We start from the raw sequence: 15000 nt of genomic DNA on the forward strand, positions 1-15000 counted from the left end.
TGGGCCGCTGGCGGGGTTTGGGCGCCAGCCGGGCTTTGGGCAGCGTGCCCGTGGCTCCGGCGGAGCTGAGCGAGGGTGGCGTGGTGGCCTGCATGCCGCCGCCGCTGCCGCCGGGCGAGGCGATGGTGGCGTAGCCCTGCGGGTAGCTGAAGCTGTAAGGGGACGGCGTGCTCGGCGGAGTCGGGGACAGGCTGATGGGAGAGGGCTGGCCCGTGGACTGGTCAGACATGGCGCCCGACGGAGGGTAAGGACATTTAGGGGGGATGGGGGCCAGCTTCTTGGAGACTGGGGGAGAGGGGGGGGGGGTAGATGAGGGAAGAACAGGTTTTAAAAAAGATATTTAAGTATATTGATGCAAACAGAGAGAAATGGACAATCTCACAGAATCAAACACATGGTGAGCAGAAACCAACAGTGTAATACATAGTATACAGTACAATGAACAGTGTCCATAACTCTCAACACACTCACCTTTCCGTAGACTGTGAGGACTTGGCTCAGTGCACAGTGAGTATCCACTAGATGGCGCTGTTTGCATGGCTTTCTGGCCAATCACCGGGGAGAGTTCCTTGTTCTTCAAAGTACTGATGAAAAACAGAAAATTAACCAGTGAACAAAAATACAAACAGGTACACACAGACACACGCACATACACACGCACGCACGCACGCACGCACGCACGCACGCACGCACGCACGCACGCACGCACACACACACGCGCACATATTTTACCCACACAAATACAATCACACAATATCTTCCAAATAGACTCACCACTGAATAATAAAAATAACTGTAATGTGTGATGGCACTGCTGCAGCCATTGCAAAATAAAAACAAATAACAAAAAATAAAGAAACAGTAAACATCCCCATGAAGGATTGCCATCCAGCCCTGTCATTACACTACAACAGCCACAAGGGGGCAGCACAAGAAGAGCCACGTTTCCTTCATTTGCAACAGAAGAGCAAGCGGCCTCCTTGGCCCAATGCCCAGGTGATTTTTTTTTGCCAGGTCTGGGTGTGGGCATAATTCTGGCGTAAGCTGACAACTTTCACTGGTGATGAATGCTTTGCAAGAGTGATGGCTTCCACATAATGGAAAATATGACCTTGATTTTTCAGATGAAAAAACAGATGTTGACAAATATGATTAAAAAAAAAGTCACACAACCAGAATGAGCAGATGAGAGAGACACTACTGAACTACTGAAGAAGCCCTTCTTGGTCTTTTATTAATCTCTCTCCTTCTCTCTCTCTTTCTCTCTCTTTCTCTCTCTTTCTCTCTCTCTCTCTGTGCTTCTGTTACCCTTTCAGACCCCTGACTCCCATATTATTGACGTAGTGATAAGGCAATTACATTTTTAATCAGGCACAATCCGAGACAGCCTCGGCGCGGGGCTGCGCGTCCAAGTGTGCATTTACCTAGTCAGCCGGGGTCCTCGCTCGCGGCCGCACACACAGGCGGCCCACGGAGGCTTGGCATAGAGGGGGGGCGGGGGCGGAGGAAGAGGGGGGGCGGGGGCGTTAGGGTCGCAGGGGAACGGGCCGCAGGCGAAGGTGGGGGAGAGCGAGGTGAGGGGCGACGCGTGCGTGTGCGTGTGCGTGACCGCGTGCTCGCACAGGGACATCTGCTTGGGCAGCAGCAGCAGGGAGCTGGGCTTGGGGTTGGAGTTGATGTCCAGGGAGGGCGAGCGAGAGGACGACAACACGTGCGGGTGTGGGTGCGGGTGTGGGTGGGGGTGCGGGTGTGGGTGGGGGTGCGGGTGCGAGAAAGGGTGCAGGTGAGGGTGGGGGGACGGGGACAGAGATGGGCACGGAGACGGGGACAGCGATAGAGAGGTGGAGGGGGACGGGGACGGAGATGGCGGCAGGGGCGGGGGGCTGTAGCCCGACCAGCGCGGGGGAGGAGACGGGCCCGGGGCAACAGACTCGGGCCCCGGGGCAGCAGGACGTGAGCAGGCTGGAGTCTTGGAGTGGTGGTGGTGGTGGTGTGGGTGGTGTTGGTGGTGGGGGTGGTAGTGAGCGGACAGGTGGGAATGGTGAGACTGGGAGTAGCAGGAGAAGGAGGAGGAAGAGGAAGGGGCGAAGGGAGAGGGGGAAGGGGAGGAGGAGGACGACGAAGAGAAAGGGTATGGAGGCGGGGGCCTTTCCTCCTCGGGGGAGGGGTAGATGTAACAGGTGTCCGACCAATTGGAGGAAGACGCGTCGTCCGAGCTGCGGAAATGCCGAGAAGATATACAGAGCGTGACGTGAAATAGATACAGGAGAGAGAGTGGGGGGGGGGGGGGGGGGGCACAGTTTCACAGCAGGTGGGGGGAAAGAGAGGCAACATGGCCGAAGACGTTAGCTGAGAGAGGAAAAGGGGAGTGTGGGTAACGTAGTTTTTTATATGAGCATTCTGAGGTGTTAGCTGAGAGAGGAAAAGGGGAGTGTGGGTGACGTAGTTTTTTATATGAACATTCTGAGGTGTTAGCTGAGAGAGGAAAACGGGAGTGTGGGTGATGTAGTTTTTTTATATGAGCATTCTGAGGTGCTTTGAAGGTAATTTAGAGGGGTTTGACTAGACTTGTTTTGGTTCAGGCTAGCATTCTTAGCAGGGGACAGGGAAGAATATGTGAGGTGAGGAACAACCAGGCCATACAGTAGTGTAGGATTGAGTGATGGTGGTGGAGGGTGACTTAGTGAGGGACAGAAAATCAACAAGTACAGGAGACAGAAAGGCAAAAGAAGGAAAGAGACAGTGGCAAAGGCAAAACAGAGCCAAGCAAAATGCACTCATAGCTTAAAGGGCACGGACTGTCTATACATTAATTTCCTGTCTATTAGCCACATTGTGTATAAGCCGCAGGACAGTGTTTAATGCAAGTTAAAAAAAACTAACAAAACCATATTAACTCATTGAGTGCCAGTGCCAAAAACTTAATATTACGTTTTCAGCTTTTTTTTCAATTACGAAACTAGACACTCTAACACAGCTTATATGTGATTTTGGGAACTCTGTGATGAATGGAAATGAAATATATGACGATCGAAAACTCTTGAAAACGCACAATCTGGACATTTTATCTGGACATTTTATCATAACTCGGTTGCCGCTTTGGGTCGAATCAGTGACGCATGCACGTCAGGTCAAAACCAGGCTATTTTCGTGGGTCTATCACTAGGTGGCAGTCTCGCCAGGTCTCGCTGATCACTTCCCGGAAAGTTTACAGGCAACACTTCATATTTCATGAAAGACGTTATATCTCCATTTCTAGAAAAAAACAGCGATTTTGATGACAACTAACCACTGTTTAGCTTGGAATTTCTCAGCAACAGAGGCGTGTAGAAATACACGGTTTGCACCCACTGAGAGCTTAAAGTCTCACCTTTTAAACGAGCCATTGTATGTGTTCATAGCTATAACACAGAATATGCTGTGGCTGTACAAAAATCATCAACAATGGTCTAGATTGCTGGCACTCTAGGACAAAGCTTCCGAAAACAGCTTGGCATTCAATGAGTTAATAACATATTAACTGCCCCCGTGTATTAACCTCATAGCTGAAGAAATTTAGCAAAATCAATGTATAAGCCGTGGCTAATAGTTGGGAAATTGCGGTAAATTCTATATATAGCTTAAAGGGCACGGAGTGTCTATATATTCTATATATGTATAGTCCAGTGTGCATTGTGTGCTTATTGTACTTCTTGTTACATAAGACACACAAGTCTGAAGCACTCAAGGGAAGAAAACCGTTGTTTGTGTTGTCAGGAGAAAGACCAAACTGTGCCCATTAACAACAGATGCACATGGCTTGGTAGATCAGAAGGATCTACACACACACACACACACACACACACACACACACACACATAAACACGCTTGTATGCTTTTGGTTAGGAATGAGAGCAAGGCTGAATCCAGACCATGAGTTGTGTTATTTGCATCAACTACTGGATTCATAGCACAAGTCTCATTCATTAGGGTGATACTGTGGATGACAAGCACAAGCACAAGCATAAGCAGAGACACACTGAATGATTTGTACAGATCACATCATTAACACTCAAGACACAATAGAAATGGACAGAATAATAGAGGGAAAGAGAGAGAGAGAGAGAGAGAGAGAGAGAGAGAGAGAGACATAACAGCAAGACAGAAGTAACACTAAGAAGTAGCAGATAGAGAAAGTGGCAGTGTGTTGTTGGTTAAAATGTGTTTTGAAGAGACATTAAGAAGAACACCACTGTGTGTCATTGTGTTTGTGTGTGTGTGCTTGAGTCTATACTATGTGTGTGACAGTAGCAGTTGATGAATGGTAACGAGTGTCTTTGCTGATTGGAGTGTGTATTTTCATCAGGCGGTTATTTTGTAGGGACCACGCACATGCTGGTGTCCGTCCTTAGATTGCACAGTCGCTGCTGCTGGGCAGAGGCATGGGTGAGAAGTGTGTGTGTGTGTGTGTGTGTGTGTGTGTGTGTGTATGTGTGTGTGTGTGTGTGTGCGTGCATGTATGTGTGTGTGTGTGTATCCGTGTGTGTGTGTGTGTGTGTGTATGTTTGTGTGTGTGTGTGTGTGTGTGCGTGCGTGCATGTATGTGTGTGTGTGTGTATCCGTGTGTGTGTGTGTATGTGTGTGTGTGTGTGTGTGTATGTATCCGTGTGTGTTTGTGTGTGTGTGTTTGTGTGTGTGTGTGTGTGTGTGTGTGTGTGTGTGTGTGTGTGTGTGTGTGTGCTCTCCTCCAGTCCTGGCCTCCTTACCTGGCACTCTGGGGGAGGTATGTGTGCGTGTGCATGTGTGTGTGTGTGTGTGTATCTGTGTGTGTGTTTGGGAGAGAATGATTGTCTTGTGGGGAGCCCTCCCGTCCTGGCCTCCTTACCTGGCGCGGTCACTGCTGCCTGGTGGGGGTGTGGGGGAGGGGGAGGCTGACTGCTCCCCCGGCAGCTCGGCCAACATCCCCTCACCGGGCAGCCCGGGGGGGTAGAGGCTCGGGGGAGTGGACGAGGTCTTCCGCGCCGTCGACGGGCCGCGCCGCGACACCCACGACGTGTCCATCACCCGCACACCCATACTGGTCCACACACACACACACACACACACACACAGACATTCACACACGAGCACACACACACATGCACGTGCACACACACACGCACACACACACACACACACACAAACACATATGCACACACATACGCGCACACACCCACACACACACATTCCACGAGGACCAATCGTAGAGTAAACGGGGATAGGCGGGGCACACGGTCAGCCAATTGAAGGGTGGAAGGGGAGGGGAGTGGTGGGACCCATGGCCAATGAGAGAGTGGGACCAGGGGAGGTGACAGAGATGAGAATTCCAAACAGCACTCAGTATTAAGAAGCTTATCAACTTAAAAAAAAACGAAATAACGAAAACATAACTCAGAGTCGTTTAGTTTTTACTCTTGTTATTCCTTAGTGTTTCACTTTTTAATTCCTTAGTTTTTTTCGCTTTTAATTTTACTTTCTTATTATTATTATTAATGTTATTAAAACATTCTTATGTTTTAAGTACAGGGTTTTCTCGATGTGACATTATTGACATGATGGTCAGAGCATCGGTCAAGAGACAAGGCTGAGACTAGCATGAGAAAGAGCGAGAGGAAAGAGATACCATACCTCTGGATCTTCCTAATGCTGCATAGTTAAGACAGAAGAAACCAGCTGTTAGTTTGGAATAGGAGCATCAACAGAGGAGTCAATGAGTGTGTTTACATGCACTTCAGTAGGTTATTATCGGGATTTTAAAGTATCCCGGTTTTGTGTTTGCGCATGTAACTCTATGGGCTCTAATTTAACCTTTAAAAGGCGTGAGTTTTTGAACATTCTAACAAAAGATTCCGTTCTACAACAACTCAAGGTTCTAAAATAAAATTCTATGTTGAATTAAATGAAGATACTCTTTAGAATGTTCATTTTCCAACATTCCGGTTTACCCGTAATAATGGGCAAACGGCAATGTCACTCAGAAAGTGTCTCCTCTTTGAAGTAAAGATGAGGTGTGGTGTGTAGGAGCATTGAGCTGACCCACCGATGATTTTGCTTAAGATTGTGCTCATGGTATTATATTAGCGAATAGATTTGTCCTTCCTTCTAAATTAGCTTTAGTTAGACTTTAAACTTTGCCTGCCACCTTTACTTTATCGGAATCTTCTTTCAAAAAACTGTCAAAACCATTTTGTGTCGGCTCCCATATCATGTCACAAGTTGTCATGCAATTAGTGATATATATCTATAAGACCCTTTCAAGAGAGTTCCATTATCAGCATCATAGTTGGCCCCACAAGACTTCCTTTTTAAAATTCCATATGTTATCTTAATGCAGAGGAAGTAGATTGGGAACCAAATAGAATGTTCAAGCATTGTTTTTGTTTTTATTGTTGAAGTGTCTATACGCACTATTAATCATCAATGATAGCCATGATGACAATCCTCATTCATGTCTGATGACATGACAACTTGTAATATGACAGCGAGTTGACAGCGAACTTCACATTTAAGAGATATCATGAGAATGACAGCATGATATCTTACACCCCTGGGCACTGCTGCTCATCATGGTGATTAATGGCAGGTAACAGTATATGCCATAACATGCCATGGTGAGTGTTTCATGAGGCACCATTTTATTGAGACAAGACAAGTCTAATGTGTCAAAGTCATGGACCAAGTATTATCATTGTCATTGCTGTGCAAATGTATAAAAATATATACAAAAGGTATAATTTACAATGTGTGTGAGTGACACATTGGACTTAAGACCATCAGTCAGTCACTCAACATGGTGATTGATGATGAATATAGTGAAACAGCCAATAATGAAAGACATCCTAATTATAGGATGTGTGTGTGTGTGTGTATGTGTGTGTGAAAGTGAATCCTACCCTCATCGGTACTGCAGCTGAGCCCGTTCCCAGTTTAATCAATGGAATCAATCAATTTAATCAAAGGGCAGCCCGCGGGCACATTTCCTGAATTAGTATAGTATAAGTATAGTATAGTATATATAAGTATAGAATTTATACATGGTAAAGGACAAGATGGACGATACCACGGTGTGATCGTTTTATAATTGCATTTTTAAGCTCCTATGATTCTGTGGTCTTCATGACTGGGGTGAGTGCTGGATTCTTACAGCGAAGCTACACCAGGCGCGTAACTGAAGCGTTCCGTTCGCGTAAAATCGCGTAAAATCCATTTTAGATGAATGGTCTATTTTTTTCAAACGTATGCGGCGCTATCACGTCTGGTGTAGCTACTTCCATTGATTATAGTGGAAGCTAATTGTTGCAGCAGACGCCACGCGAACGGAGCGCTTCAGTTACGCGCCTGGTGTAGCTCAGCCCTTAGTGGATCATGAGTAGTCAGACAGGACACATGCATGGCAAAGCTCTGGTACTCTTATTGCCCTCTGAATAAGAGTAATGATTAATAAATGATTGACAAATGATTTGTCTTAACAGTGGCGCAGAAAAAAGAAAACCTGTTGATGGAAGACTAAAGAGGCAAACAGAGATTTTTCAATTTTTTTTCTTCAATTTTTTAGTTCAGAGATTTCTTGAATTTCCCCTGGGGATCAATAAAGTATCTATCTATCTATCTATCTATCTAGATGCGGCAAAGATGAAGAGTTAAAATAACCCCAGATGTGTGTTTTTGTGAATAAATAGATAACAAGTGCAAGCATGTTTACGCACTGCACCATGCTCCACGCCGGATGACTTAATCTCCCATACCCTGCACCAACAGTTGCACTCTGCTGACCTGGTGCCTTTGGCAAACAGATGGCCAGTGGAGATCACCGTCCCCTTGAGACTGTGTGCCTCTCCAGATGGTGTCACCCTCGGCATGTGTCGCCAAGAGCCTGAACCCACCGCTGTCCAGTACCATCTGGGAGGTTTCTTAAGCAGATTGTTTAGTGGTAAACCTGGAGAGTTAAAGGAGAATTCCGGCGACTCTGGGGGCATGGACACGGGGGCTCACGAACATGCCCCCAGAGTGTGGCACTTCAGCTGCCTGGCTGCTTTAGCTGCTGGCTGCAGCAACTCGTTTTTTTTTTTTTCTCTCGTACCGACAGTATTCGGTGACCTCGAGAAATGGAGATCTACGAAAAAAATCGCCGGATTCGTCATTAAACTCACTGGAGGTACAGTAGTAATTCTCCTAAAAACAGAGCTGATTGTGTATTATTGTGTATAGAGAGGTCCCAGATCTAACTAAAGTGCAGTGACTGGTACTTAGCAGACATTTTTTTTCTAAAGCCACATGGACTCACAACAGCGGGAGCGGGATTCGAACCCGGGTCAACCAATTGTCAGGCGGCAATGATCCACCACTACTCCACCCTGCACTCAGTTCTGAGTGGTGTTGTGTTTGTGGGCCACCTCACCCGTCCTTCTTGTAGAACTCCAGCATCATGTTGTCCGTGGCAACGCTGAGTGGGCGGCGGCTCTGGTCCGACTGCCTGCGCTCGGAGTGGTCCATGTCAGGCGAGGGCATGGAGCTGTAGTTGGCGTTGTGGTTGGTGTGCACCGGGCTGCCGTAGTTACCCGTCACGTTGAACTCGATCTCTGGAGGGGCGGAGAGAGGGGTCAGCGGCCAGTCCCCAACAACAACAACAACAACAACAACGCTCATTTTGTGTCTTTGTATGTGTCCTAGCATATGTGTTCTGTTAATGTGTATGTATGTGTGTGTGTGTGTGTGTGTGTGTGTGCGTGCGTGCGTGCGTGCGTGCGTGCGTGCGTGCGTGCGTGTGCGTGTGCGTGTGCGTGTGCGTGTGCGTGTGCGCGTGCGTGCGTGCGTGTGCGTGTGTGAGTGCGTGCGTGCGTGCGTGTGTGTGTGTGTGTGTGTGTGTGTGCCTCACTCACCTCCAGGAAAGAACCAGTCTGCGTGCTGGACAATGGGCTCCAGTAAACTGACAATCTGCAGCGAGACTGTGGTCATCATCTCAGTGATGTTCCTTCAGGAGAACCGCAGAACAGACACGGAACAGGGAGAGGAAAAATACTAATAAAAAAAAAACACTCAAGACACAAACAGCAAACATCTGAATTTATATGAAATTCCTTTGAAATTGCCTTGCTGAAAAACTGCTACATTTGCAGACAATTAGAATTCCCCATATTCATGAAAATAATAAAAAAAAAGAAAGCTGGTTGTCTTTTTTTGTAGCCTGGCTTAATTTGCCTTTTTGATTAACGCATTTTAGCACTACGCTGAAACATTATTTAACCATTAAACCATAATGTCAGATGTGATGAACTGCAAATTGACGATTCTTCCATTTCCCTTTAATATATTTGCAAGCTGTTTAATTACTTGTAGGCCAGCCCTGACTTGACTGGAAACAAATGATTGTACGGTAATTAAAGCCTGTGTGTGCATATTAATGGGTGGAGTTGAGAGTGAGTTATTCTTGAATACACACACGCACACACTCACACACACAGATATGCATGCACATATGCAAGCAAGCACACACACACACACACATACCCTTCATTGTTATCCCAGAGCAGATTGGGGCCCAGCACGATGGCAATGTTCCCCGGTGTCATCTTATTAGCATCCTCGTACTCATTTAGCTTGGCAAGAAACTTGATTAAATATCTGTGTGTTTGGGGTAGGGGGGTGAGGGTGGGGCAAGAGAGGGGGATGGATCAGTGTGTAGGAGTTCTCAAAATACATCACTGAGAAAACTATGAAAACACTTTCATTTGATGGAGAAAGAACATAGACATCAACTACATAGATGTCTCTCATGAAGCTACGTCAGCCTTTTGGGTGCCTTCATGGATTTCACTATACAGTTATCAAAACAGGTATTTTAAATACTTTAGAGCACTTTGGAATGTTATTGATGTGTTGTCCACTAAATACTGATCCACAATAATGTTATACCAGGTTTCTGGACTCTTTCAAATACACAAATAAACATGTGCGTTCCAAACATGTTTCCTGTGGCACATAAAACAACATGTGAGCTAGCTCCTTGAGGACAACCAAAAAAAAAAAAAAAAACAAGTCAAAGTCAGATTCATTTTAATTTCAAATATCTTTGTTGGTTTTGAACGGTCTAACTGGAAAGCCTCAAGGAACAGATTGAAAGGGTTTATATAGAGATGTTCTAACTCTCATAGAGGGAAAGGACAGGAAGTGATGCGCTGCAGCATTACAGAACGATCTATAAAGACGTTATAATGGATGTATAAAACACATGGATAAAACACTTGCGCTCTAGATCAGAATGGGAGGTGGGGAGAAGAAGAGGAGAAGACCAAGAGATGAGAGGAGGGGGGGAGAAGAAGAGGAGGAGACCAAGAGATGAGAGGAGGGGGGAGGAAGAGGAGGAGACCAAGAGATGAGAGGAGGGGGGGAGGAAGAGGAAGGGGGGAAGAGAGGAAGAAAGGTGGAGGAAGGAAGAGGAGGACAGGAGGAGAGAGAGTGAGGATGGAGAGGAGAGGAGGAGAGGAAAGAGGAAGGAAAGAAAACAGTGAGAGAGGAGAGGAATAGAGGGAAACAGGGGGAGAGGACGATACAAAGAAAGAAGGAAAGAGAGAGGAGGAAGAAAGGTGGACAGAAGCATGATTTCTTGGCTCTATCAACAACTCACTTAAAGTTGTTACTATTGGCCTTGGGCAGTTTCTCACAGGCAGACAGCAAAGCCTGCAGCCTCTTATCCTGGTCTTGGATGCTAGAGAGAGAGAGAGAGAGAGAGAGAGAGAGAGAGAGAGAGAGAGAGAGAGGGGATACATAACTGAAACTGACAATCTTGAGATATGTTGCATCACATACTGTACAGATTTTTAATGAGTTTTATTTGTAGCTGAAGTTCATTCCCCAATCTGTGTTAGTTTTGCATTAACAAATGCCATTGCTAACAAAAACAAAATGTGATGGTCAGACGTTTTGTCAGACGGGCTGATACACTTCGCTATTCTATTGAGTGTCTCTATGTGTGTGGGAAAGCCATACTAACTTGGACGCCTGAATCCATTCCTCATAAAGTTCAAAGGTCATCAGTGGCTCTGGCAGCTCTCTGAGGTATGATTTTAGAGCACCTGTGAGATAAACAAACAAATAAAGAAAGTGAGATAAACAAACAAAGCCTGTTTGTGGTACGGGGCGCCAACACTACCACTATGCTAAGACTCCCCCAAAATACATATTTGTTGTTATGTACACAAATAAATAAACACCAAGAAATACACAAGCATAAACAGGCATCATTAACAGCAACATCACAAATAAGTTGAAGAAAAAGGTTGTGGCTGATTCTCCTGCAATCGAGGTTGGCAGTGACAAACTTGGCGTCAACAACACCAGAACAGAATATCTAAGCTAATAAAATGGAGACTTGTAACGCCTCCAAATGACCAATACTGGCCAATGCTTTTTAGGGCAAAGCATAAAAGCTTCTGGTAAAAGACCATTACAGAGACATTATAATGAGCCCTACAAGCATTGTCATTAGTGACAACACTAATTCTGGTCTGGAATTAAAACCCCCAACAGCTGTGTCATAATAAAAGCCCTCTGAAGAGGGGGGTGGATACTGGGTCACTAATCAGTGACGAATGAGTCAGAAGACAGAAAAAAAGAGAAAAAAGAAAACACAAGATAAGAGTTGCCCCAATTGTGCCAGATCTGTCACAATGGTGTTTTTGAATCTGAGTCACTGATGTGCTGGTGATGCTTGTGCCAAACTCGATCCCTAACAGTAGCTCTCATTGTGTCAGCGATTAGCCATTAGCTTCTCTTAGCTTGATCTGCTAATAAATTAAGGTGTTTTTCACTTCTGATGACAGACGGACAAGCTAATGAATGTAATCCAACCTTAACACATAGCATAGCAATCACACACACACACACACACACACACACACACACACACACACACACACACACACACACACACACACACAAACACACACACACACACACACACACACACACAGACAGACAGAAGGGAGAGAGCCAGACCTGCGATGGCATGGGGGTCGGCCGAGTACTCCTGCACATCTAACACTCCACAGTCCAGCGACGCTTTCAGCTTCTTCAGCTTGGATGCTGACGGTGCCACTCTGAAAAGGCCCTGGGGAGTACACACACACACACACACACACACACACACACACACACACAAACACACATAAGCCATCATATCAGAGGCAAATGAAAAGCAGCAAAACAGCAAAGAGCGAACATGAAACTTTAAAAATAGAAAAAAAAAACAGCTATTTGGTAAACAATATTTCTAAGACAACATCAGAGCAGAGTAAATAGCCTTGTATTTGCAAACTCATTTGGGATCAAGTCAGGGGTGTCAAACATAAGGCCCGGGGGCCAGATCAGGCCCGCCAGTAGGATTCATGCGGCCCCCTAGAGAAAAAAAAAAGATATTGACATCCAGTTGCGTAATAAGCAATATCTCTATGATATGATAAATTGATTAAACCATCCTCAAGAAGGAAGTAGCTGAAAAAACTGACATGGAAGTAAGGTATTTTTAGAGGAAAAGAGCGGTATATGACCGCAGTACATGACTTGTGCTAGTTTGCTCATAAGTGGGTATAGTAAAGAAGCATATCATCTAACAACACTCCTATACCCATGCAGAAGAATGGTAATGACCACGACAATGACGGCCCCCGTGAGGTCTCATTCCAACAAGTCCAGCCCACTGCCTGATATGAGTTTGACACCCCTGATCTAAGTAATGCAATGCTCTATTCCTTCCAAAGAACTGACAGTTCCACTTAGGACCAGCAGGGGGAAGCACTGACCTCCTCCTGCATGCCACACTCCAGCAGCATGGTGACACAGGCTTCGATGGGGAAGGCAATGTCACGCCCACTCAGAGATAGGTGCTCCTCCAGAGGTTTGCCATAGCAGGGCTTATCCACCCACGCCTCTGTTGGACACACACACACACACACACACACACACACACACACACACACACACACACACACACACACACACACACAGCAGACAGAGTAAGAGAGATGATTGGTGTGTGTGTCTGAGTGTGTGTGTTTCAGAGAGAGAGAGAGAGAGAGAGAGAGAGAGAGAGAGAGAGAGAGAGAGAGAGAGAGAGAGAGAGAGAGAGAGAGAGAGAGAGAGATGATAGACAGTCTTTCTTACCCTGGTGTGCTTTGATCTGGGGTAGGATGTTTTGCAGGAGCTCTAACGACTTTCTGTGATACTCCGCTTGCACTTCAATTAACTATGGAGAGAGAGAGAGAGAGAGAGAGAGAGAGAGAGAGAGAGAGAGAGAGAGAGAGGGTAATGGGTAGAGAGACAAGAAAGGAGGGAGAGAGATGAGGAACAAAGATAAAAGCAGAAAAGAGAGTAATGGAAAGACGGATATGGATTATGATGCAGGTAAATGAGGAAAGAAAAGAGGGAGAGGAAAAAGAAATAGAGGATGGACAGACAGAGAGAGAGGGAGAGAGAGAGAGAGAGAGAGAGAGAGAAAGAGAGAGAGAGAAAGAAAGAGAGAGAGAGAGAGAGAGAGAGAGGGAGAGGGAAGCATACATAGAGAATCATCAACACGTCATGTGGCTGCTCCATTGGAGTATCGGACAGCTAATGGAAAATGTGAAGGATTAGTGTGAGTGGGTCTAGCTCACCGTCTGAAAGTAGTTTGCATAGTCGATTTCTTTGGCCACAAAACTGTACATGTCTGCTGATAACTGATCCTGGATGGGGGAAAAAACATAAAGCACTTTCAGTCAATTAGAGGGGGAAGTGTGTGTGTGTGTGTGTGTGAGAGAGAGAGAGAAAGAGTGAGAGAAACAGAGAGAGAGAGAGAGCGCCCGAGAAAGAGAGAGAGAGAGAGAGAGAGAGAGAGAGAGAGAGAGAGAGAGAGAGAGAGAGAGAGAGAGATAGAGTGGTTAGGCATACCCTACAGATCTCCATGCGATTGGCTGCCTCCTCCATCTCTTCCCTGAGGGAGTCGGCCTTAGCCCCTGTGTGCTGCTGGTTGCTGGACAGACCTGAGGACTTGGACGACTGCTGCCACCTAGTGAGAGGAGGACCATGGTGCAGAGTTAATTCCAGATTCTGCCATGTAAAATCCCTAGTGCACTGTGCCAATGACTGTGTTAAATGTATATTGCTCATAAATTTAAGTTTTGCATGTGAAGCATTTAGTTGCATTTAAAAACCATCTATCTAAACTTTATTCTACCTATCTATAATAACTATGGTCTATCAGATGTGTGCTTAAAATGTGATCAAATGAAGACCTACATTTATGAAATGCATGTGCACTGTGCAATCCACAATGACCCACATACACCTATGCATACAGTGATTATATGGAACATAGAACACAAGGATATAATCAGCTTTGATGGATTAACATACTGTACATAACATACTCATCTCTGAAATGGGACTGAATATATGGTCAGACCATACATACTATCTATTTAATGTATCCCTTCATCAGTACAGACTGTGTTGATTAAGTGGACAGTGTTTGCGAACAACAGCTTTTCTCTTCCTACGAGACCATGCCATCAATCTGCAAACTGTCAACAGATCAACTGTGCTGACCTACCCATTATATCTCATAGCCTAAATACTGTACTATATCAGACATGTACTCAGAAAGTCACAACTGAAGTTGTGAAGTGTTACTAACTAACCACCGAACCTATTGAGAGCCACAGATTAGAATGTGGGCTTAAAGCAACCCAATGCAGTTCTATTACCTTAAAATAATGGCTTCAAACTCATGGTACACTGACATATAATACGTATCTGACATTGTCAGTGCATGCCCAGAATTGATATTGCACTATGTAACACCATGTTAATTTGCCTAATTGTGGATTAAAGTTTTCAAAAAAAAATAAGTTGCCTGATATCAAAGGGAACGTGCCAGAACCACAATACTCAGGATCACCGCCCAGCAACAGTGCTTAGAAAGGTGTCTTGTGTATCATCAGCTTTGGAGGA

At 45.6% G+C, this 15000-nt stretch overlaps 2 protein-coding genes across 5 annotated transcripts in view; both read right to left on the reverse strand.

The window, feature by feature from the left end:
• The window catches only part of LOC143137687 (rho GTPase-activating protein 44-like), an 83136-nt gene that overhangs the window by 5445 nt on the left and 62691 nt on the right, over positions 1 to 15000 (reverse strand). For all 4 annotated transcript variants that reach the window (XM_076297985.1, XM_076297986.1, XM_076297984.1 and 1 more), the window contains exons 7-18: positions 13939 to 14056; positions 13665 to 13733; positions 13177 to 13258; positions 12816 to 12943; positions 12013 to 12124; positions 11009 to 11090; positions 10643 to 10723; positions 9526 to 9639; positions 8898 to 8989; positions 8417 to 8597; positions 472 to 584; positions 1 to 285 (exon numbers count right to left, since the gene is read on the reverse strand). The exon at positions 1 to 285 is cut by the window's left edge and continues 105 nt beyond it. In XM_076297985.1, the coding sequence (XP_076154100.1) occupies positions 1 to 285; positions 472 to 584; positions 8417 to 8597; positions 8898 to 8989; positions 9526 to 9639; positions 10643 to 10723; positions 11009 to 11090; positions 12013 to 12124; positions 12816 to 12943; positions 13177 to 13258; positions 13665 to 13733; positions 13939 to 14056 (1457 nt within the window). The remainder of the gene's footprint in view (positions 286 to 471; positions 585 to 8416; positions 8598 to 8897; positions 8990 to 9525; positions 9640 to 10642; positions 10724 to 11008; positions 11091 to 12012; positions 12125 to 12815; positions 12944 to 13176; positions 13259 to 13664; positions 13734 to 13938; positions 14057 to 15000) is intronic.
• On the reverse strand, positions 1421 to 5055 carry LOC143138659 (uncharacterized). Its single transcript, XM_076299083.1, has 2 exons — positions 4865 to 5055; positions 1421 to 2216 (listed from the first exon to the last, which is right to left on the reverse strand). The coding sequence occupies exons 1-2, from the start codon at positions 5053 to 5055 to the stop codon at positions 1421 to 1423; spliced, it is 987 nt and encodes a 328-aa protein (XP_076155198.1).

Source organism: Alosa pseudoharengus, unplaced genomic scaffold, assembly GCF_046254945.1.
Source record: "Alosa pseudoharengus isolate Yale_2024_CS ecotype anadromous, Long Island Sound unplaced genomic scaffold, YU_APseudo_1.1 YU_APseudo_1.1_scf_21, whole genome shotgun sequence".
Classification (NCBI taxonomy): domain Eukaryota; kingdom Metazoa; phylum Chordata; class Actinopteri; order Clupeiformes; family Clupeidae; genus Alosa; species Alosa pseudoharengus.